The 25,514-nt window shown below is 45.6% G+C and overlaps 2 protein-coding genes across 5 annotated transcripts in view; both read right to left on the bottom strand.

Moving 5' to 3' along the window:
* The window catches only part of Plekhd1 (pleckstrin homology and coiled-coil domain containing D1), a 29,350-nt gene extending 20,147 nt beyond the window's left edge, over positions 1-9,203 (bottom strand). The window contains exon 1 of the mRNA XM_048362857.1: positions 8,921-9,203. Within this exon, the coding sequence (XP_048218814.1) occupies positions 8,921-9,072 (152 nt within the window). The 5' untranslated portion in view covers positions 9,073-9,203. The remainder of the gene's footprint in view (positions 1-8,920) is intronic.
* A 4,777-nt stretch (positions 9,204-13,980) lies between these two features.
* Positions 13,981-25,514, bottom strand: part of Slc39a9 (solute carrier family 39 member 9) — a 46,710-nt gene continuing 35,176 nt past the window's right edge. For 3 of the 4 annotated variants that reach the window (XM_048362861.1, XM_048362860.1, XM_048362858.1), the window contains exons 4-7: positions 22,647-22,715; positions 20,875-20,960; positions 20,299-20,433; positions 13,981-17,863 (exon numbers count right to left, since the gene is read on the bottom strand). In XM_048362861.1, the coding sequence (XP_048218818.1) occupies positions 17,633-17,863; positions 20,299-20,433; positions 20,875-20,960; positions 22,647-22,715 (521 nt within the window). In that variant the 3' untranslated portion in view covers positions 13,981-17,632. The remainder of the gene's footprint in view (positions 17,864-20,298; positions 20,434-20,874; positions 20,961-22,646; positions 22,716-25,514) is intronic. The other variant, XR_007213246.1, reaches the window with a different exon arrangement.

The raw sequence follows: 25,514 nt of genomic DNA, 5'->3' as shown, positions 1-25,514 counted from the left end.
TTAGCTAGATGTAGCGGTGCCCTCCTGTAATCCCGGCACTTAGGAGGCTGAGGAGGATTTTGAGTGGACAGCCTGAGCTGCAAGACCTTATCTCAAATTTTACAAAAGGTGATTTTTTAAAATTTTTTTATCTTTGGCCAGTCCTGGGGCGTGGGACTCAGGGCCTGAGCACTGTCCCTGGCTTCCTTTTTGCTCAAGGCTACCACTCTGCCACTTGAGCCACAGCGTCTCTTCTGGCCGTTTTCTAGATATGTGGTACTGGAGAATCGAACCCAGGGCTTCATGTATCTGAGGCAAGCTCTCTTGCCACTAGGCCATATTCCCAGCCCCAAAAGGTGATTTTTGAGGAGAGAAAAGATGTTCCAGGCAGAGAAGCCGCAGGTGCAAAGGTCCCGAGTTAGGAAGATGCCTGGTTCTGGAAGGATCTGCAAGGCTCTAATCAGCAGGCCTGTGGCTGCTGTAATAACAATGGCAGCTTACATTCCTCCAGTTCTTACCACAAGCCATGCCTGCCTCCACGCACTTACCTCTGCCAGTGCATTTAACACTCAAGGTGTCAACACTCCAAGCATCCTACCAGGCAGGTGCTTAGGTGGGCCGATATGAGCAGAGGATGAACATACTGATAGTCACAACCCTACGTTGTGGAGGCTGCTTTTTCCTCTGAGGGCTTCCATCAGGAGGGACCTGATCGGCCTTACACTGCAAAGGTGTGTCCTGGCTGCTGTATTGCAATCTGGAGTGTTGGGGAACAAGAGCAGGCAAATCTGCTAAGAGCTACTGCCATCCAGCACCAGACTGGTGTGTCACATCCTCAGCATTTGCTGTGCACACAGGCTGTGTCCCTTGATGTCACTCTCTTCCTTCTGAAGTACAGCACAGGGACAGGTAAGGGATGATGGATGTCCTTGGCAGCCTTTGCCCCTTGCTAGCTTGACGTCAGCAGGCCCTGGGGCTGCCACAGCTGCAGGGACTGCAAAGGGCCCCCACACAGGTGCCACATCTGGCCAAGCTGCAACTGCGTGGGGGTGAGGAAGAGGAGACCTGGGGGAAGAGGACGGCCTCCTAGCAGGCAGCGATGTCAATCAGTCACCACTGGTTCATTTGGCGAGCTTTGCTTATCAACCTGCCTCAGTGGTAGACACTGCCATGATTATCAGCCTCTGCTCAGCAGCTGGGGGTCCAGAGCCCTTGTGCCCTGCACAGAGAAAGGGCCAGTTCTCAAGCTCAACCCCTCGCAAAGTCCTCTCATTCTGCTGAAAGCTGGGATCCACCTCCTTCCAGGCTTTGTGGGGTTGGGCTGGGTATGCAAGGGCTGGCACATCATTCTCATGTATGGGTTCCTTTACTGAGAGCTCTGCATATCTATATCTATATGTGTGTGTGTGCGTGTGTGCGTGTGTGTGTGTGTGTGTCCGTCCGTCCTGGAGCTTGAACTCAGGGCTTGAGCACTGTTCGGAGCTTCTTTATACTCAAGGCGAGCACTCTACCACTTGAGTCACAGCGCCACTTCTGGCTTTTTCTGTTTATGTGGTACTGAGGAATGGAACCCAAGGCTTCATGCATGCTAGACAAGCACTCAACCACTAAGCCACATTCCCAGCCTGAACTCTGCATATATTGAGTTTTGTTTTTTTTTTGTTTTTTGGCTCATTCTGGAGCTTGAGCTCAAGGCCCGAAGCTCTTACTTGGCTTTTTGCTCAAGCTGGCACTCTAGCACTTGAGCCACATGTCCATTTCTGGCTTTTTTTTTTTTTTGCTTGTTAATTGGAAATAAGAGTCTTTTAGGGGGCTTGGGGATATGGCCTAGTGGCAAGAGAGCTTGCCTTGTATACATGAGGCCCTGGGTTCGATTCCCCATCACCACATATACAGAAAATGGCCAGAAGTGGCGCTGTGGCTCAAGTGGCAGAGTGCTAGCCTTGAGCAAAAAAAGGAAGCCAGGGACAGTGCTCAGGCCCTGAGTTCAAGGCCCAGGACCAGCCAAAAAAAAAACAAAGAGTCTTTTAGATTTGTCCACACAGGCTGGCTTTCAGACCTTGATCTTCAGATCTCAGCCTCCTGAGTAGATAAGATTACAGGCTTGAGCCACCAGCACACAGCTTCTCTGGTCTTAAAGAATTGTATTTTTACCTCTAGAGGGCAAGACATTTAGAAGGCAGCAAGATATTCACTTTGTTAAGTGTTTAACTGACATTTTCTTATTTAAACACTCTAAGAGATAGAAGGATTTTATTTGTTTTGTTTTGTTTTTTGCCAGTCCTGGGCTTGAACTCAGGGCCTGAGCACTGTCCCTGGCTTCTTTTTGTTCAAGGCTAGCACTCTACCACTTGAGCCACAGCGCCACTTCTGGCCATTTTCTATATATGTGGTGCTGGGGAATCGAACCCAGGGCTTCATGTATACGAGGCAAGCACTCTTGCCACTAGGCCATATTCCCAGCCCGATGGAAGGATTTTATTTCTCTATTTTCTACCTCACTGGTGAAGAAACTCAAACACAGAGAAATGAGGCAATGGAACAGGGGCATCCTTGGCGCTCAGCGCTCTCTCCTGACAAAGCCGACATTCTGAACTGCTTGTGCTCTGTGTGGCCTGGTGCTCCTGTCCCTTCTGTCTCTGGAGAGCTGGTCAGCTCAGGCTGGAGAGCTTTAAGGAGTCACCTGGAACAGACAGGTACTGTGCTGAGTTCTAAGCTGTGGTGGTGCCCTGTCCTCAAGGAACTTACCAATGAATGCATGAGAATATGTAGCTAGCAATACATTTTTAAGTAGCTCATTTCCAGCTCTGATTTTGTGTTGGGCACTATTGTAGTAATAGCATTATGTGTCTTCATTCATTAAGTAGAAGAGGAAACTGAAGCACAGAGAAGTAATATGCCCCAGATTACACAGCTCAGAAACAGGGGTGCTAGAAGACTTATAAAGCACAGGTAACACAGCAGGAAGCTATATCACAGCACTGCAAAGCACCAAATTAGCATACGACCACATTAAAAAATCTATGTTGTTATATCTTAGCATTGTAAAGCGCCATCATGCACAACAACATAGTTTGTATGAGCTACAGGAAGACTGGAGGTGGGAATGAATGATTTAGGGGGTTGTGACTTCTAAGTCACAACTAAGTAGAGTTTTAAAGAATAAACAGGAGTAGCTCAGGAATTTGGCCAGAAGTAGAAGAGGAAGACGTGTATTACAGACCGAGAGAAGGGCACATATGCAGAAATGTACAAGGTTATCAAAGTTATGTCTGGGATTACATGCAGCTAAGTGTAAAAGGGGCAGCCAGTGAGCCAGGGAAGGTGATGGAGAAGAGGAGGAAGGCATAGATGACAGTCAGAGACCAGGGTACAGAGCAGGACTTCTGTGCTGTCGGAGGCCTTTAAACTAGTTATACTTGGAGGTGAAGTTACAGTTTTAAACATTAAGAAGGGGGTATAAAGGGATTCACAGCCAGGCCAAGTGACCAATTAGGAGGTAAAATCAACAATCTCATTAAATAACTAGATAAGGATAGGTTGAGCTGACTGTGATGCTAAGGTAGCTTCTAGCTTGAGTGATGAGATGACATAGAAGCAATCTGATATGAATTAGGGCAACCCAAGAGCTCCCTCCCTCCCTCCCCCCCTCCCTCCCTCTCCAAGGGGCTCACATTTTCTAGGCATGCAACTCTAACACTGTTCCACTACCCAGACTTCTTTCTTTCTTTCTTTCTTTTTTGTTATTTTTTAGATAGGGCCCTTTCCCCTGAGTCTATGCCTGGACTGCAAGCCTATTTCATACTTTTTTTTTTTTTTTTTTTTTTTTTTTTGGCCAGTCCTGGGCCTTGGACTCAGGGCCTGAGCACTGTCCCTGGCTTCTTTTTGCTCAAGGCTGGCACTCTGCCACTTGAGCCACAGCGCCACTTCTGGCCGTTTTCTGTATATGTGGTGCTGGGAAATTGAACCCAGGGCCTCATGTATATGAGGCAAGCACTCTTGCCACTAGGCCATATCCCCAGCCCCCCTATTTCATACTTCTCATAGCAGCTAGAATGACAGCTGTACACCACCATACCTAGCTATTGATGAAGGTCTTGCAATTGTTTTTTTGAGCTGGCCTCAAACTACTATCTTCTTGGTCTCAGCCTCTATGTAGCTAGGGTGCTAGAAATTGGAAGTTGAGGAAATCCTTGAGGGCAATGGGGAGGAAGTGTGGTAAAGGCAGAGGTTAAGAGGACCCCGAAACATGTAAGAGTCTGAGTCCTATAGGGTCAAGTGAGAGTGGCCAGCAGAGGAAGTCTGAGAAAATGGGGCCCTAAGACTCAGTTTGTGGGTATGTGAACTTCTGTGCTCTAGATGTTGCTCTATGCCACACCTTCCTCTCAGCAAAGTCCATTTGACCCATGAAGACCTTGTGCAAAAGGTAAGGGAGGGATAGCTAGGGGGAGGAAGGGCAGACTGAGGCATAAGGTGAGCCCTCTTCTGGTTGTGCAGCAAGGAGCTACTACATCAGACAGTACTGCAATTCACGAAGGAGGAAACCTGAGTCAGCCTCCTGGAGATCAGCAGGATTCATACTTGTAAGGGATTTGATTGTCAAGTTAGCAACAAGAGCTGGACACTAGTGGCTCATGCCTGTAATCCTATCTACTCAGGAGACTGAGATCTGAGGATCATGGTTCAAAACCAGCCCAGGCAGGAAAGCTTGTGAGACTCTTATCTCCAATTAACTACCAAAAACCTGGAAGTATAGCTGTGGCTCATGTAGTAGGATACTATCCTTGAACAAGAAGCTTAGGGACAGTGCCTAGGAGTTGAGTTCAAGCCCCAAGACCGGCACACATACAAACACAAGCCAGTTTGATTCACCCCATCCCCAGATGAGACCCTGTGGTCCCTGAGGGGAGATTCCACAGGCTGGACTAGGCACCTAGGCACTGGCAGAACCAGAACTGAAACTTAGAGCTTCTGCTTCAGCCTAGATTTACTCTCCACCCTCCCATGGCTGCTATCTGAAGAAATTACTTCCTTGTGTGCAAGTCCCAGATACACAGAAACTAAATTGCCTGTGAGTGTGAGGTCTAGCCCCATGCAGGAAGAACTCATTTTCAAGCAGGGCATCAACAGCCCCTAAGGGAGGGGGTGGGGGACTGAAGAGAGGCTCGTTCACATAACTCTCTTGGCTTTAACAGATCCAGCCTGTCACCTCAATGGAACCTAGGTTAATACACTTCACTTCCTAGCTGTGTGTGGGGGGAGGGGGATGTCCATAGATTATGTACCTCTCCCTAGACCAAGAGACAGGAATCTGGAGGGCCAGCAAGGCACCTTCTCCCTGCCTCTATACTCCAAGTTTTCTAGCCATTAGTTGAGGGGAAATGATAGCTCCAGGACAAGGAGAAGATAAAGCCAGAGGGTGAAAACACCATGAAACCTTCGGAGTAAAATAAATTGGCCACTTGTTTTCTAGGGGGTGGGTATATTGACTCCCCACAATTCCTGCCCCTTCTTCAATGCTGAGATAACTTCCTGCCAGTACTTCTTCCCCCAGTCTCCCATACACATTCACAGAAGAATCCCTGTCTCTCAGCCCCCACCATGCTGCCAATATGGTAGAAGTTCAAAGAACATCTATAGATTTGGAGAGGGAGTTCAGGATCCCTCCATAGTAGAAACACTACAGCTGTGGTTATAGGATGCCTCACACAGCCAGCTGTGAGGGCAAACATCTGTGTCACAGAATGAGGCTAAGCCTGGTGCCATGGAGCTGACCAGATTACCTTGTTCCCCTCAGCACCTCTGTAATATTCCTCTCTGTAATAATGGCAAGTCCGTTATTACAGTCTGACCTTTGAGAAGCAAGCCTCAGAGCCAAAGACAAAAATACAACTGGAGCCTATGTCCTTGGTATGATGACGACCATCAGTACAGATAATCTTTCCACATCTGTGCAGGTTGCTGCCTGAGATCTGGAACATGTGGACATCGTCCCATGGAACCCTCGAGACCTAAGGGACAGTATGAATCCCAGTCCTTGCAGTAGGGGTGGTTCACAGCAGGGAGGCTGCTAGGCCAGGCCGGGCTGGCCCCACTGGCTACCTTGCACCAATGGAAAAAAGGGACAAGGAGTGTAGATGTCTCTGTCACAGAAAGAAATTGGCTGAGCTCTCCTTGGGGATTTGGGAGAAGGGACAGAGTGCTGAAAAAAAAAAAAAGCATTAAACCCAGGAACCAGCTAGCCAACCTGTGGCCTCAACCTACCCCAGTGTTGGCACTGAGGTTGGCACTCTCCCTCTTGCCCCCTTATTGAGCTGCCCAGGTATCTTCACTGCTGTTGGACCAAGAGGAAGACAGAGTCATTCCTTGTACCCTCTAGATGCCCCTCCTAGATCCTTCCCTCCCTCTTAACTAATGCTTCTTTTCCCTTCCCTTTTTGTGACCCATGGAAAAATAAGCTGGTAATTGAGCTCAAGGACATCTTCTCATCCCAGACTGGCAGGACTGCTTAGACAGTGGGGGGGGGGGGGGAGGGGCGGGAGTAGAGGCCACAATACTAAAACAGATCTTGAGAGGAAGAGGTTTCATAGAGCTTAGCTGGCTGAATCCAGTTCCATCCTGCCCACTGGTTATTTATGCACACAGAAATTTCTAGGCCCCGTCCCCTCAGCTGCCCACCAGGGCATCGATTGCTCTAATGGTAAACCTCTGTTGTGGCCTGGGCTGCCTTGTCCCAATGCTTTCCTGTGGCTGCTAATTAGCTGATGTCCAAAGACTACATCATATATGGGAAACTGCGATCCATGAGGCCCTCCTGGGGAGCAGGTGGGGGCTGGGCTGAGCATCATGCCTCCCACCTCCCCCAGCCTAGACCCTCTAGCCAGCAGTTACTCACTGGAAGTGTGTGTGTGTGTGTGTGTGTGTGTGTGTGTGTGTGTGTGTGTGTGTGTGTGTGTGTTACCAAAGTGGGGAGCATAAGCAGGCTTAGATGGGCAGGTGAGATGTTCATTCTTGCCAGGAGAGGGAGTCTGTGTATAGTGGCAGTTTCAGAGGAAGAAAGGGAACCAAGATGGCAATTTTCTTCATAAGGGGTTGGAGGACTTGACTTGGAGCTGTGTCTGCTAAGCATGTGCAGCATTCTGACTTTGACTGATTGGGTTTAGAGTGGCTGTGGAGACTGCAGATGGAGATTCTCTGGGTGCCCCAAGTCCACTGCTGATTTCCCAGGCTGTCCTTGGCTTCATCATTGTACGTTCTAGCTGAGAGGATTTTCCTCCTGACACATCTCAGTCTCCAAAACAACTGTGGGTGCAAGAGTCCACTGCACGTGCAGTATTTAGGGGGTCAGGGAACATGCTCTGCGGAAGGGGGTGTCTCAGGCATTTACTTGATACAACCAGGTGAAAGTGTCTGGCAAGAAAAATTCTGATGACAGAACCCAGAGGAATACTTTGGGACAGTAGCCAGACCTGATGGAGAAGAGAGCTGGCTTCCTGGAACAGCTGAGGTAGATGAGGAGTAGTGCTACCCTGCTAATGGTGCCTGAGTCTCCAGGCAGCAGTCTCCTCCCCACTCCCCCACCCCCAGTGCCCTGGCAGAGACAGCCTTCCACTGGCCTTCAGGGGCTGCAGCTCAGGCAGCCAAGCCCCAGAGCCACCTCCACCCCCCCTTCATGCTGTTCCACACCTGCAGTTAAAGCACCAGAGATAAGGGACCTGTATCCCATTAAACCCCAGAGAGAAATCTACATAAGTAATAAAAGTAAGCACCTAATACCAGCTGTGTAAAACTGCAAAATGGTATTCACAGCTCCATTTGTTCTGTACTCTTATAGAAAGATTTAATTATTCATCAAAATCGAACATCCCAGCCACTACCACAAGCATGTGATCTGCTGCGAACAATGGAGGTCCGTCTGCTCAGGGCAGACTCATGGTGTGGGATGGGGAAGCATGAGGATGCATCCTTACTTTCCTAGAGGGGGCGAGCTCTCTGGGGAACAGACAGGACAGCATCTGAATGCTCAGCAGCAAATGTTAGATCTGAAGCTGGCTTGAGCTCTGCACCTGCAGCCCGCTTTGGGAGCTTCCGGTCGGTCCTATGAACTCCTCCTCATCCTAGTACCTCCCAGGCTCCTTTGGAAGTGAAAAGCAGCTATTCACATCTGAAGGGATCAGATGGGGGGCGGTGGGTGGAGACGGCTCTGGTCCTCTTCCAAACTACCACCCTTTGGATAAAACCAATCCACCCCCTCCCGGACTCCAGCATCATGGATCCTTTCCAGATCCTCCACCCCAAGCACTGGACTCCATATATCTCAAGAGACAGTTTAGAAAGATTGCCAACACCTTCCCACCTACACTTCCTGGCCCTCCTCCCTCTGCTGGATTGAGCCTTCCAGAGGGGTCAGTGGCTTGAGCCACTGACGTAGATTTCTACGTAGAGGTTGAGGCAGATGGAAGGGAGACACTGGCGCCCCACTTTTGAGTTCGTTCCTCTATGCCTGGGTGAAGAGATGGAACTGACTGTGGGGGTCCCAGGAAGGCATTTCTGGCTGGAAGTGGGACTTTGGGGACCACAATCCGGTGAAACTTGACCCACGACAGTGTGATGTCTGCAGTCCACATCCAGCGTCCCCACTCGAGGCTCAGCTCATTCCACAGATAATTACTCCCAGGCCCAAGGCCTCAGGGGGAGGGAGTCCCTGGCAAAGCTCCCCCTCCTCTTCCCCCCTCCCCCGTCTTCCAGGGTGAAATGGGGCGAGACCAAGGCCACAGAGGAAGGCACTGGCAGGAGTGGGGGGGGGGGGGAGGACCCCTGAGCCGGGCTCCCTCCCCGGAGGTCACCAGGGGGGAAGGCACCGGCCGGAGGAGGGTGGTGGGAGGACCCGGAGCCGGGCTCCCTCCCCGGAGGTCATCTGGGAGCAGAGGGACGAACTCACCGCCGGGACCATTTGGCCGACGGCCTCCCGAAGGGCCGCTTCCACAGCACCCCGTAAAGCTGCACTTTGGTGCTGATGTCCAGTGCGTCCGAGTCGGCCTGCTCGAGGGATGGCGACGGTGACACCGAGTTGGATTTGGACGTGAACATCATGTCTCAGCGGGACTGCCGGCGACCGGAAGGACGGCCGGAGTCGACGCGGGGCACCGACGGGGCGCGTCCGAGCGAGTGGCGAGGCCGAGTGAGCGGGCCGGGAGCAACTGCATGGAGGCGCGCCGAGCCCGGAGCGCGCCGCCGAGGGGTGCGGGGCGCGCGGCAGGCGGCCGGCCGGGACGGAGCTGGGGAAGGCTCCGGGCCGGGCGGGAACTCCGCGGGGAGGGCAGCTCAGCCGGGAGCCCGCCGCATCTCCCCCTCCCCGGGACAGCCCCAGTTCTGGTGGCCCCGATTGGCTGCGAGTGACAGGTGCGCGCCAATCAGGGCGGGCGCGGGCCAGAGCGCGTCCGGAAGGTCCGGGCCCGCAGCCGCACCGGGATTTGGCCTTAGCGCCTCCCCACCCCCAGGCCCGGCGCACAGCCCTCCCCGAGCAGCGCCCACGGGGAACCCGGGGTCCCGTCGGCTCCGTGACGAGCCGCAGTGGCTTTGCAGGTACCTGTGGTCTCTGGATGAGGGGGACGAAGGAGCAAGGACGCGGTGCCCTGGACCTGGGATTCCAGCCCAGTCTTCGGGCAGTTCCCTCTGTAAGCGGTGGGAGCCTTGGCTTTTCTCTCCCGCAAAGCGGAGGGCACCAACCTCTTGGCAGGAGGGTAGTCGAATAAGACTTTGCACGGGTGCCCGTCCCAGGACCAGGCTCCATCCAGGCTGGCCGCCCCGCCCCGCAGGTGGGTTCCACCTCAGCCTTGCGGGGATCCGATTACTGGACTTGGCAGGCCGTGCCTAAGGCATTCAGTGACAATCTCAGTCAGTGATTTACCAGCGCGCCAAGCAGGTGCTCCCCGGGGGGTGCGTGCTCCACTTCTGCTCCTCCAGGCTCAGGCGCTTCCTTCCAGGCCCTCTCTGGGCAGTCAGGGTTCCACCTGTGCCCGTAGGAAACGCTTTCCCCACTCAGGATCTCTGATTCCTCACGTGATGTAAAGAAGTCAGATTGGAACAGAAGTTTGTGCATGATTAGCCTGAGATTCAAATCAGGTTACACACAGATGTTATTAACTTGCCCCAAGTGAAAACCGTGGATGGTGCTCTATGTAATGGCACAAAACACACATTTTTTTCTATCCATACTAGTGATTGAACTAAGGGCCTTATGTATCCTAGGCAATCCCTATGAGTCACACCCCCAGCTCCAAAACTACATATAAAGTATTTATTTAATGGAAGCATACAGCAGGTCACCACCATCCAAAGCAAACTGGAATATTTCACCCCAGAAACTTCTGTCACCTTCCCGGGAAAAGCACCTGTGCATGCTGCTTCCTTGCAATTGTCATCTGCAAAAAGTTCTGTCCCTGTGCCTCGGGCAGGCAAGTTCAGATCACAGACTTTTTTTTTTTTTTTTTTTTTGCCAGTCCCGGGCCTTGGACTCAGGGTCTGAGCACTGTCCCTGGCTTCTTTTTGCTCAAGGCTAGCACTCTGCCACTTGAGCCACAGCGCCACTTCTGGCCATTTTCTGTATATGTGGTGCTGGGGAATCGAACCCAGGGCTTCATGTATACGAGGCAAGCGCTCTTGCCACTAGGCCATATCCCCAGCCCTGGATCACAGACTTCTTTCTAATGCAAGGTTTTTAGTTTATCCAGCTCCTAGCTGTACAAAGACATACAGGGTGGAATGGGTGGCTCATACTTCTAATCTTAGGCACTAAGGGGGCTGAGATCCAAAAAAAATTGTGGTTCAAACTAGCCCATTAAAGTACTTGAGCCTCCATCTCCAAAAAAAGCAAAAACTTAGCTGGAGGTATGGCTCAAGTGCTAGAGTACCAGAGGAACAAGCTTGACATCTTGAATTCAAACTCCAGTACTGGCTACTCTGCCGAAATGAGAAATGGTCTAGAGGGTCAAGAGCTCAAAAGCTTGCAGGGAGGAACCAGCAGGTCAGACATTAGGAGATGGTGACATATGTGGCAAATTCCTTTAGGCATTCAATTAAAATTAATACAGTGTAAGAAGTGTTAAAAGCGACTAGTGTGTGTGCTGACTAGAAAGCTGGGTGCAGTGCAGGCACAGGGAGGCAGGCCTTGCAGTACACAGTGGCCAGTGTTCTGTGGCACTGAGCTTCCCCCTTAAGATTGTTCCGCAGCAGAACAACCTGTCTGAAGCTTCGCCTCAGAACTCTCTGGCCCTCCTGATATCCTTTCAGTAAATTCATTCCTTTTCTGTTCAATCAGGCCACTTAGGCAGACAAACTTGTGATCTGGGGAAGAGAGGAGGGTAGGGTGGGCCCAAAGATCATTTGATGGGATAAATGGATCCCAGGTTTCTTCAATGGCAGAGAAGCTAATCTTTGCTCATTCTGTCTGCACCTGGAACATGTAGATAGACCTTTGTGGCTAAAGCTGGGTGGGAAGACTGAGGGAGGCAAAGAACACATGTTCCATCAACCACTAAATACCTCACTGCTTCTGTAACCCTCAACTAACAGCCCAGATGCTATCAGGTCAGCTGTGGGAGCTTTTCTGCTTCCATTATTTTCTGCCCAGCTGGTGGGAGGGAATATCCAATACTAAGACTTCTAAAGCAGACAAAACAGAGGGCCAATCCAGGGCCTCATACCAAGTGGATCAAAGCTGTCTAATCTTATGGGCAACCAAGGGAGACTAGCTGGTATGAAAACTCGGGGTCTTTACAGGTGGGCAGCTGAAATCTTCAGTGTACAGCTTAGTACTCACCTGTTGCATGTAATTTTGAACTAAGCCAGGAGGTATGTATATTGTTTACTTTCCCAGAGGAGAAAAACAAAAAAGTTGTTTGCTTAAGGTCACTCAGCTAGTTGCTTCCAAGAATATGATAGGCTCAGAGGACTTGTAGAATGAGGGAAAAGTGACAGGATGTCTTGGTTTAAATTTTAAGCCCAGACCCTCATAGCTGCACACATACTAGGTAGAGTAGCAGTGGGAAGGATGCTAGACCCCTCTCAGTCCTCCTCCCACAGTCAGTTAGTCTCAATTGTCAGCACACCTAAGGCTCAGAGTTCCTGTAGAACCAGAGACTGCTTACTTTGCTTGCTTTATATAACTCCCACCTCACCTTTGGGGTCAGAAATGGCTTCTGACAGTAAAACAGGTATTACGAAGCAGCTTCACCTCAGCAGTCCAGGAGGAAGAACTGTGTGAACACTGTGTGACTGGACTCTGTGCTACAGTGAGGCAGACACAAGGCTCATTCAAAACACTAGAGCCATGGATAGACAGCAACATTCCCTGGCAGAAAATTCTGACAAGGGTCTCCTCAGAGTCACATCATGATCTGGTCATAAAAGTTTCCAGCAAGCCAGGCAGATGAGATGGTTCTTCCCACAGTGCCACTTTCTCAGCTCTCTGCCCCCTCTGTCTTGACCTCATTTTTAGGCAGGAAGGCTGGCCATGCTCTTTCCAATTATTTTAAGGTTAGGAGCAATGGAAGGATCTGGAACACGGCTATTCTAGCTTCTTTGAGATGTCCTGGCACCAATGTCATCCTGGTTCCTGGGCCAAGCCTAAGCTTCCTTACAAGAACACAAAACAGAAATAGGGGAAGATCTGGACTCTCCACTCAGTCCCAGGGCAACGTCAAGTGTCTTCCATGGAACCTGCCTCCCTCTCCTACCCTAATTCTATCACTCAGCTCCCATCCTAGATTCCACGGGTGTAGCACCCAGTGGAGGCGAAAAGACACCTTTCTCTTGGTTCCAGTGGACCTTTGCTCATTTAATTCTACACATCTAGATTGTCTGTGTGCCTGGATTGGAGGTTTTCTCTGTGCTTACTCCTCTGTTTGATCATGGGCCCCTCAAGGGCTGGAGATCATGTTACACAAAATAAGCCAGACTCAGCCTTTGCTCTCATATGTGCAATCAAGATTTTAAAAAGACATGGAAATCAAAGGTAAACTATTTGAGAAGAGGAAAGAGATCAACAGGAGAGAGGCCAATAATGTGTAACATATCCCCTACCACCTTCTCATAATAGGATTTAAGAACATTATATACACACATGTCACAATAAAATCAATTATTTTGTACAATTAATATTTCCTAGTAATTTTGAAAAATCAGTCTTAGTTTTCTTTTTTGGCCCAAGACTGGGACTTGAACTCAGTATCTGATGCTTTTATTCATTGGTTAGCACTCTACCAAATGAGCCATACCTCTAACCCCCTTCAGAAAATTCCCAAGTTGTATTTCCATTTAAATTTCTAAATCCAGAGGGAAGGGGCAACATTGCCCAAAAAGAAATGTATTCTTTTTAACCTGACTTATCTAACTGTAACCCTTTTGTACACTACCTTTATAATAACAAATTAAAAATTTAAACAATCTCTAATCCAGAGTCAGCTATTTCCAGCATCTATATTGTATGTTCACAGAACAACTCTACTCTTAAAAATGCACCCATGAGTGTTGGCACCTGTTGCCTGCTATTCTTTTCTAGAAGTGGGGTTACTTGCTACTAAGAAATTTAATTTCTTTTGCAAAGCAAAAACAAAAAAAAATCACAAGATTGGTGTCTTTTGGACATCTCCCATTTGACAAGTCCCCCAATTTTCCCTCCATTCTTGCTCCTGCTCCTCCCTTCCCTAATGGACATGCAAATAGTAAGTAGTTTCTTCTCCTTCACGTGAGTCAAGTCTGGTCATCAAGCAAACAATAGCACCTATGGCATAACCCCTGGGGTCACTATATATGGTTTTGGTACACTGGATATTGTATATATGCTTATCTGAACTAGGGAAGGAAAAAATGAGGGAGGGTGTAACAAACATGACAAGAAATGTACTCACTACCTTATTATGTAACTGTAACCCCTCTGTACACCACACCTTGATAATTTAATTTAAAAAAACCCAACAGATTAAAGTAAAGACACTCATATAAGTTATGCACTAATAAAAATTTATTATCAGAAAACAAATCAGAAAATTTTAAACCATTCACAATTAAAGTGGTAAAGACAAAATTATAAGGCAGCCATCCATGGAATGATTTCATGTGTACAAAGTATCCAGAAAAAGAGACACTTAAGATCATTGTTTAGGCCACAGAACCAGGGGGAAGTACAGTGTTATCCCACGAGACTCCCAGCTTGCCAGAAAACACTACCAGAAAAGGGCAAAGCTAGTCTTTGTGTTAAGCAGCTGTGTTTGACTGAGCATATATACCTAGGACTCCTGAACAGCTGGCTAGTCCTTTTCCGTAAGTCACACACCTCCTTCGGGTGTCCTGAGGTAAACTGAGATATCTCAGGTACAAAAAGGTTTCATCACTGGTTTTAATTTCATAACATCTTTATAATGTCACTCTTTGGGCAAGGTGGACCCTTCTCTACTGAGTAGAAATTTCTAGATGTAAAAGGTCTCCTATAGAACAACCATGGAGGGTTCTTACTCCACACTGCAGCAGCTAGGGACAGTTGTAGTCATTATTCTTATATCTTTTATCCTTTGGGGGCTTCTGCTGTTGACAGTTTCCAGGGCCAGTACCTAGCCAACACATAGGTCAGGAGCTGCACACACTCAGATGCCTGTGTGTCTTGCTAATTCAAATCTTCAAAAAAAAAAAAACAACAACCAACTAGGCAGTGACATTTACATTTAGAAGTAAACTGGTAAAAACCACAATTACATTGTCCCCTTTCTGGAAGGAGTGACACCTCAAAACCGCCACACTCTTCCTTTTCTCTAGAGATTCAAACTACCAGAACAGGCTGTTTTGGACTAGAAACTAAGAAGGTGAAGGGGGCTGGGAAGAATATACAGCCTCTGTAGGTAAACTCTCCAGATTGCACTGCAGAACCACTGCCAAGAAAACCCCAGAATCAAACCTGCAACATCACTCTGATGATGTGGGAACTGACAAGCAACTATGTGGAGAACAAATGAGGGAAATGGGTAGAAGTGATTTCAACTTAATTTGCCACTAAAAGAATACTTGGAACCTGAAGAAAGTCTAGCCTTAATAAGGAAAAGGACTCAAAATTGCAATTCAGATTGACTTTGGTTATAAGGAAGGATGGGCCATGTTTTTCATAATTAACTGCATCTCTTTGGTTGCCAATAATATCATTTATAATCATGACATCAACTAAATTTGCTAGTGTTTTCAGATACATTTGAGCATTAAGGCATCCACATCTAAGGAGGCAGTTTTAAACAGGAAAGAAGAAAACAGTACTAAAATATGGTAACAAGTGAACATTGAGATGGCCTTTCTGGGAGACACAGCCCGCCACTTGACCAAACTCTTCCTCGAGTGAAGGGGGCCTCTGCCACACTGTGTGGTTCCCTGCTTCCTGAAGATGCATTGAGCCCTATAAGATTCATATGGCTATTTCTGCCTGCTGGCCAGGGGAAATAAGAGTAGCTCCCAAGGCAGCAGCTTTAGGATCTGGGAAAGCCCACAGCTTCTGAGAGCCTGTTAATATTGAGGTCCAGAGGGGAAGGCAAATTTGGAAGTATGATGTTCAGTCCTTGCCAGAGCTTATGGCCCTGTCTAGCAAGATATTCTGGCCAAACTTTTTATGTGTGATGGCAAGGCACTGCTGAGAGACGCTTTGGCCAGCAGAACAAATTTCTTATCATCGCACACAACTATGTAATAGAAATTACTTCTATCCAAACTGAACCAGACACAAAAAACCTGCTATGTACTTGACAAGTATGTTTCTAGAAAGAATCAAGGCAACCATACTTTAGAAGGACCACTGTTACCATGAATTAGGAGAGTCACTCCGACTTTCTCTTGGCTTTATTGTTGGATGCAATGGTTGCCGGCCACTATACAAAAACCGTATTCTGTTTATGCTACTTCCTTCACTGGAGCCAGCAGAGGGCGCACAAGTGCAACACCACAGCTGCAGACCCAGTGATGAAATAGGAAAGAAGAAAACACAGGCATGCTGGCTTATGTGTCACAAAAAATGTTTGTACCAATGACTAAATCCACTGTCCTGAAGAAACTAGTCTTAGTTCCCTCTTAATGTAATGTGTTTGCAAATGGTACAAAAAATTAAAATAAATTAATACAGTATTATACACTTAATTCGACAACACAGGATTTTTACAGATTTTGGCAAACATGGATATATTACCTTAGTTTGTTAAACACTTCTGCTGTCTCAGCTGTTTAAATTACCCAGAGTATTATTAGTGACTGTGTGAACTCACACATGAGGAGGTGATATGTCAACAGCTAAAAAAGGCTGTGGTGGACACAAAAGTTAACTTATTTAAAGGGACTAAAGGAAAGAGACCCTATTATCTTCATCACCACAGTTCAGAGTGGGTGTCCTGATGAGAATTTGTCTCACACAGTACTGACATCACCACCAGCAGTAAGCAGCAAATATGGGGAGAAGGAGCTAGAGAAGAAAGTTAGGAGAAAAGCATGGGAAATATAAAGACACAAGACACATGATTTCAGTAAGCTTTAAGCCAACGGGCAGACACTTCTCACTTATGATACAGCTAGACTCTCTTCATGCTACAGGTGCTTGCTTATGTGAGCAGACACAATGCTTCCCACGCTGGACAAGTGCCTTGCCAGAGGGACTGTCGACCTGCTAAAAGAAATACTTAAAAGAAGAAAAAAGAACAACACAGATTTTGATAGTCTTGCTTTTAGAAAGGTCATTAAAACATTGTCAATAACTACCCAAATTCACTTAAAATTGAGTATCCCTTAATTTCCAAAGATATTTTGTAATAGGACTATAATTAAAGGAAAGCCTAGCCTGAACCTACAAGAACTTGGGTCCTTTAAAAATGGGTTAGAGGCAGGTATTCTGCCAAGGAAACTTGAAAGAGATGCTATAAAACACTAGTCATCTCTTTAAATACCAGTCCCACCATGGCTGCACCACTGGAAACAATAGCAGGCTATATTCAGGGAGGCATATGCAAAGGAGGTGGTGAAGATTCTCTAGACATGTCCTTTCACCAGCTACCTTCTTTTAGAGAAGTTCAACTTTCACTGTGTCTTGCTCTGATGTTCCTTCTCTAATTTCAAGTTAACTGCAATCACCTTCAGCATCTAAGAGAATGGTGCTGTGGCCTTCTATCAAGGCATGTGGCATAGATGCTAAAGCACCAGTCTTCCAGGGTGAGGACTGTTTTAAATATCAATGGGGGTAAAATGGCAGAGCCTCTAAGGAGAAAAGACATTTAGCTTAATTGCAGAACACTGGATTTTCATAATTACTATTTCCTTTTGAGTATGAAGTTCTCCACTTTTCCTTAAAACTAAATTCCATCTTCCCTGAGAATAGGGTTAAGAGAAACATCAATACTCAATATGCCAAAGACCCTTTAAAAGACAACACAAGTCTCTACCTAATCACAACGTGTTGTTCCTATTCTACAAGCTTCTCCATTACTCTGGGGTTGACTCTCACCTCCCTCCGGACTCTGGGAACACAGGTGGAGATGGGCAAGGTGAGACAAGACACTGAGGAAGTGAGCAGCTGTCACAGGCTGGCTGTTCTCACTGGATGGCAAGCGACCATGGACTGAGGCTGGAACCTGAACATTTAATGCTGGTGTCCTATTGACAGGATGAGTGGGATGAGACAACCCAGAACCAGGGCTGCCACCTCCAGGCGGCTGAGGCCTCTCCCTCCAGTGCTGTCAGCCTTGTGGCTGTGCCCTATTCCGCCCACCTCAGGTAGGACATGTACTGTGGCAACATAAAGAAATGTCCCAGCAGAGAAAAGCATGGCTACTCCAGTAGCGTTGACCTCTGAAAGAGCTTCTTTACTGCTCTATGAGATAAAAGAGAAAGGAAAAATTTAGTCAAGTAAAATTCAGGCTAAGTCCCAAACTAAACATTCACACCTGACATCTGGTGTGTACATCTTGGAGTACATCTTTTTTTTTTTTTGGCCAGTCCTGGGCCTTGGACTCAGGGCCTGAGCACTGTCCCTGGCTTCTTCCCGCTCAAGGCTAGCACTCCGCCACCTGAGCCACAGCGCCGCTTCTGGCCGTTTTCTGTTTATGTGGTGCTGGGGAATCGAACCTAGGGCCTCGTGTATCCGAGGCAGGCACTCTTGCCACTAGGCTATATCCCCAGCCCTTGGAGTACATCTTGACATACGAGTAGATCTAAGTCATTTACAGGGAGTTTAGGAACATCAGTGTTGCACATAATTACTTGATTTTGTTTGGTTGCTGGTACTGGGATATGAAATTCAGAGCCCTGTGCTTACTAGGCAGGCACTCTAAGGCTGAACCATGCCTCTAGCCCCTTTTTCACTGGTTTTCTTTCAGAATAATCTAATTTACCATCCAGGTGTGTGCCTGAGCCACATTTGGTCTATTTTAGGCTTTTCATAGTTGCTAGGATCACAGCTGTGTGCAGCCAAATCCAGCTTCACTCAGATGGAATCTTTTACATACTTTTCTGCCCAGACCAGCCTGGAACCATAATCCTGTTTTCATGACAAGCATGTGACACTGCACCCAGCTATTGGTTGAGAAGGAGTCCCAGGAACTTTTCTGTCCAGGCTGGCCTCAAACCACAATCCTCCTATTTTCAGCCTCCCAACTAATTAGGATTACAGGTGTGAACCACCATGCCTGGCTCTCAAGTGCTCTTTAAAATTTTATTTTAAATTGTGGGAAGGTGAGAAAGAGTAAAGAAAATATAACTGAGAGTATAAACTTGTTCAAATAGTGCAGGAAGTGGTGCTGTGGGCTCAAAGTAGTCAAGTGCTAGCCTTGAGCGAAAAAGCTCAGGGACAATGACCAGGCCCTGAGTTCAAGCTCCATGAACAATAACAAAGAATAATGCATATCTATGGAATTTATCACAATAAATCCACCTTGTACTATATTAATGCATGCTAATAAAAGTAAAAAATATTTTAAATCACACACACACACACATATATTATGGGCACAAAGTGATGTTATGATTTACAGAAGTAGAATATGGAGAAATTAAATCAAACTAATATATCTATTACCTCAATACTTTTTCTTTGTGGTGAGAGCATTTGAAATTTACCCTCAACTTTACCAGGCAGATGCTCTACCACTAGAGCTATTCCCCATACCTACATTCTTTGGATGGAATTAACAAGTTAATGATTCAACTTCAGAAATCAATTCATTCATTCTACTACTACTTAAAAAGTATTCTCTACACACTAGGCTGTAGGCCAAGTACTTGAGATACAGTGATAATCAAGATATAATAGCCACCCCCACTAAGCTTAGAATATTAATACAGTCAAATTCTATCTTTTCTACTTAAAAAAGGAAAATCTGTGGACTAATTAAATTAATTCAAATTTTAAGAACTTTCCACAAATGCAGTATGTAATTCCATGCCTCCAAAATTATTACTACCTTCCTGGAAAAAGTTCTAAGACATACACTGTTCAATGAAATATCAAAGTCATAATTCCAAGGGAACTCTATATTACTCACATATGCTCTTCAGGTGAATGGAAAGGGGTTAACAATAACTTGTTTGTTAGCAATCAACACCAACAAACCCTTCACTAACAAGCTTAACCATTGCTTCATTATCTCATTTGTTATATATTCCTTTTAATACAAGTTTTTTACTACACTACAGGATAATGAATCTATGAGCTTTAGGGAGGAGATGGGGGAAACCAGTTCCTTCAAACCAGTGCTAACTCTGGTTCTAAGATTTTCCTCCTAAAGCTTGACCACTGACATTTAGGCAAAGTGAGATGGGTTGTTGTTAAGAAGTACAGCCCAGGTAGACACAATCACAAGGGACAGAACGGTTCAGCTTGGAGGAGAAAGGGTACTTGTGCTTGTGGGGTGACAAATGACAAATGTCACTTCAGATCTTAAACTATGCTGAGTGACAAAGAGCTAGATATTTAATATTTGTTGATATGACTTCTGGAAAGAGAAGAATCTGAGTCTTAGCAGAAAACAGCCATCTTTGTTCACTCCCTAATCTGAAAGACTGCCATAGGTGCTTTATGTGCCTACCCCAATATCATGTAGATGGTTGTGACTGTGTGTGCATTTGTGTAAATACTATTAGAACCAAGAGGAACAAGGAAATGTTGAAGGACTGACTTGGAATTAAGACATTTACCTTGAGCAGGTCTTCAGTTTGAGAAAGTAATTTAGCTGGAAAATCTAACATAAGAGATCCTAAGTTCTGACAGATCTGACACATGTCTAGAAAAAAAGGGGTGCTCAGACTTACCTTACTTAGTCCTAAGAATGTCACCATGGACATAACTGGTGCTGCTAGTGCAAAGACCAGCAAGTGCTTTCTGATTCGATTCCGCTCCAGGCCAGCATGCATGAGGAAGGAAACCAGCCCAAATGCTGCTGGTGCCTGCGAAAGTCAAAGTACTCCTTATTAGCACCCTACAAAGATGGCTTGCTTCTACATCAATAATGCACATGTCATGACATGAGATCTCTTGTCAAAAACCACAGCACTAAGACTGAGCCCTTTCTTCTAAATGGAAAGATTCTACATGTTGTATATGTGTCTTTTAGCAGCACAGAGAATCAGTCAAGGAGAGAAAAATACTTATAAAACAAAAATAAGAAATATACAAATCTAAAGAGAATTTAGTTTGGACATATGGCCACAAAAAAACCCTCAAGCAGGAACTTAAGAAAATAGCAAAAAGTAGCCATGAACAGAATGATGCAATTCTCCAAAATGAATAGCAATTAAAAACTAAAAGACTTTTCTCATTCCAGAAAGGCATTAAGGACCCAGAAAAGTTTTAATTTCAAATACATTCAATAGCAAATCTTGGCTTACCTTATGTAGCATTATTGCCACAAACACAATTAACTGCACACTAGTCTGTGAAGTAGAAGCTGCTGCTCCCAAAGCTACACCATCAGCTAAGTTTGGAAACAATAAAACATAAGATTCTATAAACAACAACAACAACAACAATAGCATGGGCAGAGTATGTGGACTTTAGAGTTAGGTAGAGCTGGACCTAAGGCTGGAGCTGCTTCATCTTTCTGAAGCTTAGCCTTATTACTTTTTTAAACTGTATTTTTTTTTCTTTTCTCTTTTGGTACTGGGGAATCAAACCCAGGACGTTGCACTTGTTAGGCAAGCACTTTGCCACTGAGCTACATCCCAGCCCTAGCCTTCTCATATTTCAAACACATATTTCTGCCAGGCACCAGTGGATCATGCCTATAATCCTAGCTACTAAGGAAGCTGAGATTTGGGGATCAAGGTTCAAAGCCAGTGCAACAGGAAAGTCCTTGAGCATCTTATCTCCCGTTAACCACCAAAAAGCCAGAAATGGAGCTGTGGTTCAAGTGGCAGAGTGCTAGCCTTGAGCAAAAAAGCTCAGAGACAGAGCCTAGGCTGAGTTCAAGCCCCAGGACAGGCACCAAAACCCCCCCAAATAACCATATATTTCTTAGAGATTTTATGGAGATTATATGAGAACATACATAAAAAGCTTAGCATGAAGCTCAGAATATTCCATGTTATTTTTATTGTTGTTAATGGAAAATGTATGAAACTCAAATATCTACTGGTTAGTTCATCAAACTGTAACACATCAAGAAGAACGCCAAAGACAGCATTTCTTCCTCTTACACAGAGACACTAGGCCTCATACACCTTTGTCACTGACAGAACCCTACTACTAGACATAGGTCTGAGTTGTGTCTCTCAAATAAGGCCATTAGCAACACTGAATCTTCTGCATCCCACCTACTGCCTTGGCCTATACCGGGCAGGCAGGACTGTTTGGTACAGAACTGCCAAGGCTCTTCCTAGATGAGATTCTCAGGCAGAGGGCCACCAACTATGTAAAGCGTCAGATAGGAGAAAACAAATGGTCCACAAAGCTGAAATATTTACTATTCAACCCTGTTATTATTGTAAAAAAGCAGCCAAAGATAATACAGAATGATGTGGGCATGGCTGTTTTCATGTAAATCTATTAGAACAATTTACATAATTTTCCTGTATCATAAGATTTTCTGGGCATGGAAACTGAGGGTTCCTCGTTACATTCCAACTTGTTTGTTTGGGGCCAGTCCTGGGGCTTGAATTCAGGGCCTGGGTGCTCTCCCTGAGCTTCTTTCGTTCAAGGTTAACACTTTACCACTTGAACCACAGCTCTACTTCTGGCTTTTGTTCTTTGGTAGTTTACTGGATTTTCCTGTCTGGGCTGGTGCTTTGAGCCATGACCCTCAGATCTCATCCTCCTGAGTAGGATTATAGGCATGAGCCACTGGCATCCAGCTCAGCCTTTGTTTTTACACATGGTCTTGCTACACATTTCAGGCTGGCCCAAATCTTACAATCTACCTCCTGCTTCAGCCTCCCGAGTGCTGTCTACAGGAACACCTAGCTCACTCTTTTCTTTCTTAGCCATTTAAAAAAAATACATAAGTCACTCTCGTCAACCTGACAGAATATTCCTGGGCTGGAGGACTTCACTAAGCAACCTGCCCCAAAAGCCAATCTAAGAACCTTCACTGTGGATGATCTATCTGTGTACTAAGCTGCTTTGTGTGACAGGAAGGAGAGGTCCCACTGCAATCCAAACCTACCTGCAGCATGGACAACCAGACCCAGCGTGGTAGTGATTTTGGAACTGATGGGTCTTGCTGTTTCTGGATCTACAGTGAAAATGAGAAAGAAGAATTAAGTTAGAAAAACACTCTTCAAATAGTAATCCAAAAGTACAGATTTCTTTTATTTTCCTTTTGTTTATTTATTTATTTTGGAGAAAGGGTCTTACTTACTATATCGACTAGGCTGTCCCAGAACTTGCCATTTTCCTGCCTCCCAGTGCTAAAATTATAGGCGTGTACCATCATACCCTGATGTCTTCTTCTTTTTGCTTCAAATACTTAGAAGTTCTCCTTATCCTAAATAAGTGGGTAGATGGGAACTCTTCATCTGAACTAGGCTTCTCTAGATAACTGCCTCAACTTCCTCACACTCTTCAACTCTCCAGCCCTCAAAAGAAGTACTCTACTGCCCGATTGTTCTTTCCAGTACTATCTAATTGTCATTGCTTACCTTTTCCCCTTCCCCAGCCTCCTCCAACTTTGTCTTCATCCCCACATGTCCAGGCTGGCCTCAAACCATGAAGTTCTTAAATCATTCATCAATTGTTTCCATCATATTTCCCATTATCCAGACCAATTACACCTGTTTCTCTAATAGCAAAACATTCTTCTTTTTCCCCCCAAATTCCTTTCACTTGTAATTCTTGCCAAGTACTAAACTTCTCAGTTCATCAAACTCAAAACCTAGGGATTGTTCTAAGCCTAATCCTAAAACAACCTCCATTAACAAAGAAACAAGGACTAGTTCCAATTCAAAACAATGTTCTAAAGTAGCCCAGCTTCCACATTACATCAGAGGTTCTTTTTTTTTTTTTTTTTTGGCCAGTCCTGGGGCTTGTACTCAGGGCCTGAGCACTGTCCCTGGCTTCTTTTTGCTCAAGGCTAGCACTCTGCCACTTGAGCCACAGTGCAACTTCTGGCCGTTTTCTGTATATGTGGTGCTGGGGAATCGAACCCAGGGCCTCATGTATACAAGGCAAGCGCTCTTGCCACTAGGCCATATCCCCAGCCCCATACAACAGAGGTTCTTGTGAATCCCACTTTAGACACATAAAAAAACCATTTGGCTTAAACATGTCTTATGTTGACTGTAACCAATGAATATATTTTCTACTTAAATGTCTTATGTTGACTGCATTCGATGAATTTGTTTTCTACTTCTTCCTCTTCCAATGTGTTTCACAGAGTATAGCATAATGTTGGGTACCCAATAGTTGCTAAGTAAGTTCTTGCTCTAGAGAGTGAAAAAAAAAGTCACTATTTGATCACAGAAAGATGCTATCGTGATTATAAGAGATGTACAAGCAAGTAAATATGTCCAAATGATGTAATGTTAAAGGATGGAAGACCTGGAACCAGATACTGGGTGGCTCACACCTGTGATGCTAAATCATCAGGAGATCTGAGGATCCAGGTTTGAAATTAGCTCAGGCAGAAGTCTATGAGACTCTTATCTCCAATTAACTACCAAAAAGCTGGAAGTGGAGCTGTGGCTCAAATAGTAAAGCACCAGCCATGAGCAAAAAGGATAAGTGAGAGCCCAAGGCCCTGAGTATTGGCACAAGAAGGAGGGAGGAGGAGGAGGAGGAGGAGGGGAAGGACGAGAAGACATTCAAATACTAGGTGAAATGACACATGGACATCAGTCAAATTTCTTAATCTTGAAAAAAGAAGGGTTTACAATATAAGAAGTTGTGTCATTTTTTAAAATAAAATGTTACTTTCTACTAACAAAGTTTGTTATTCTTCAAAAATACTGCAGAGAAGGAAAGTTAAAAGTCCCATTTATCACTGAGACAAGAAAAAGTTTCTGTATCATTGAAATGGGAAGAATACTCTTATTACTCTGTAAGGAAAATTAGCTTGTTTTAACCCTTTTTACACATAACATAGAGTCTTGTGGTTTACTTGTAAGTATACCTTAAGTAATTTTATTTTTCCTTTGGTGGAGTTTTTTGCTTGCTCTTTTTCTGAGACAGAGTCTTGTTATGTTGCCCGGCCTAACTTAGAAGTGTGGTATACCAAAGCAATCTAGACGTTTGGCCTCCTAAAAACTAGAGGTTTTTAAATTAAGGTGCTTTTGTTGTTGCTGTTTTTGGTGCCAGTCCTGGGGGTTAAAAAGCTCAAGGCCCGAGCACAGCTTTTTTTTTTCCTTTGAAGGGCAACAATTTTATTTTTGAGGAACTTCTTACTGCACATTTTCAAAGAGAATGTAAGAAATCAAAAATTGTGATCCTCCACTCATTCTAGAAATAAATAAGGGCATAAAATTTACTTTTTAAAATCATGACTTAGAAGTTTAGCACCAGCATCCAAAATGAACAAGAAAGGAGGAAAAAAAACATTTACTATATATTTTGGATTTTTTTGGTAGGGGTTCTCCTCATATGGTATTAATATTTCCTCTTCCAATTCATAGTTTTAAAAAAAACAGGAAAAACCACAAAAAAATAGAAACCTAATTGTTGTTGAAACTGGGGAGGGTGCTCTCTTGCATTCTATGCAGACATTCTGGGACTGCAGCTTGCAGGAAAAATTGCTGACATTTTCCTTTTGGAGTTGTTAGTTTCACAAAGACTAATAGCAAAATTTGAATGTCTACATCTTGGTTTCTTTGGTGTTGGTAACATCATAGGTGTGCTTTATTTCTGAATGGTCATTAATTCTTTAGGTCACCCGATGGGTGGTAGAGGCGCCTGGGGCATGGGCGTCACTCAGCACTGCTCTGCTCTGGGGCCAGAGCAGGGTTCTCGGCTGGTGCTTCACCTGCCTTGGTTTCTTTGCCATCCTGTGAAGGAGCATTAGGAGGACAAGGGCGATGACAATAGTTGTAGGGGCACCAGT

This window comes from Perognathus longimembris, chromosome 14 (assembly GCF_023159225.1).
Source record: "Perognathus longimembris pacificus isolate PPM17 chromosome 14, ASM2315922v1, whole genome shotgun sequence".
Taxonomy (NCBI): Eukaryota; Metazoa; Chordata; class Mammalia; order Rodentia; family Heteromyidae; genus Perognathus; species Perognathus longimembris.
Note: the sequence above shows the minus strand (reverse complement) of the source record. Positions and strands in the feature narration are given on the sequence as shown.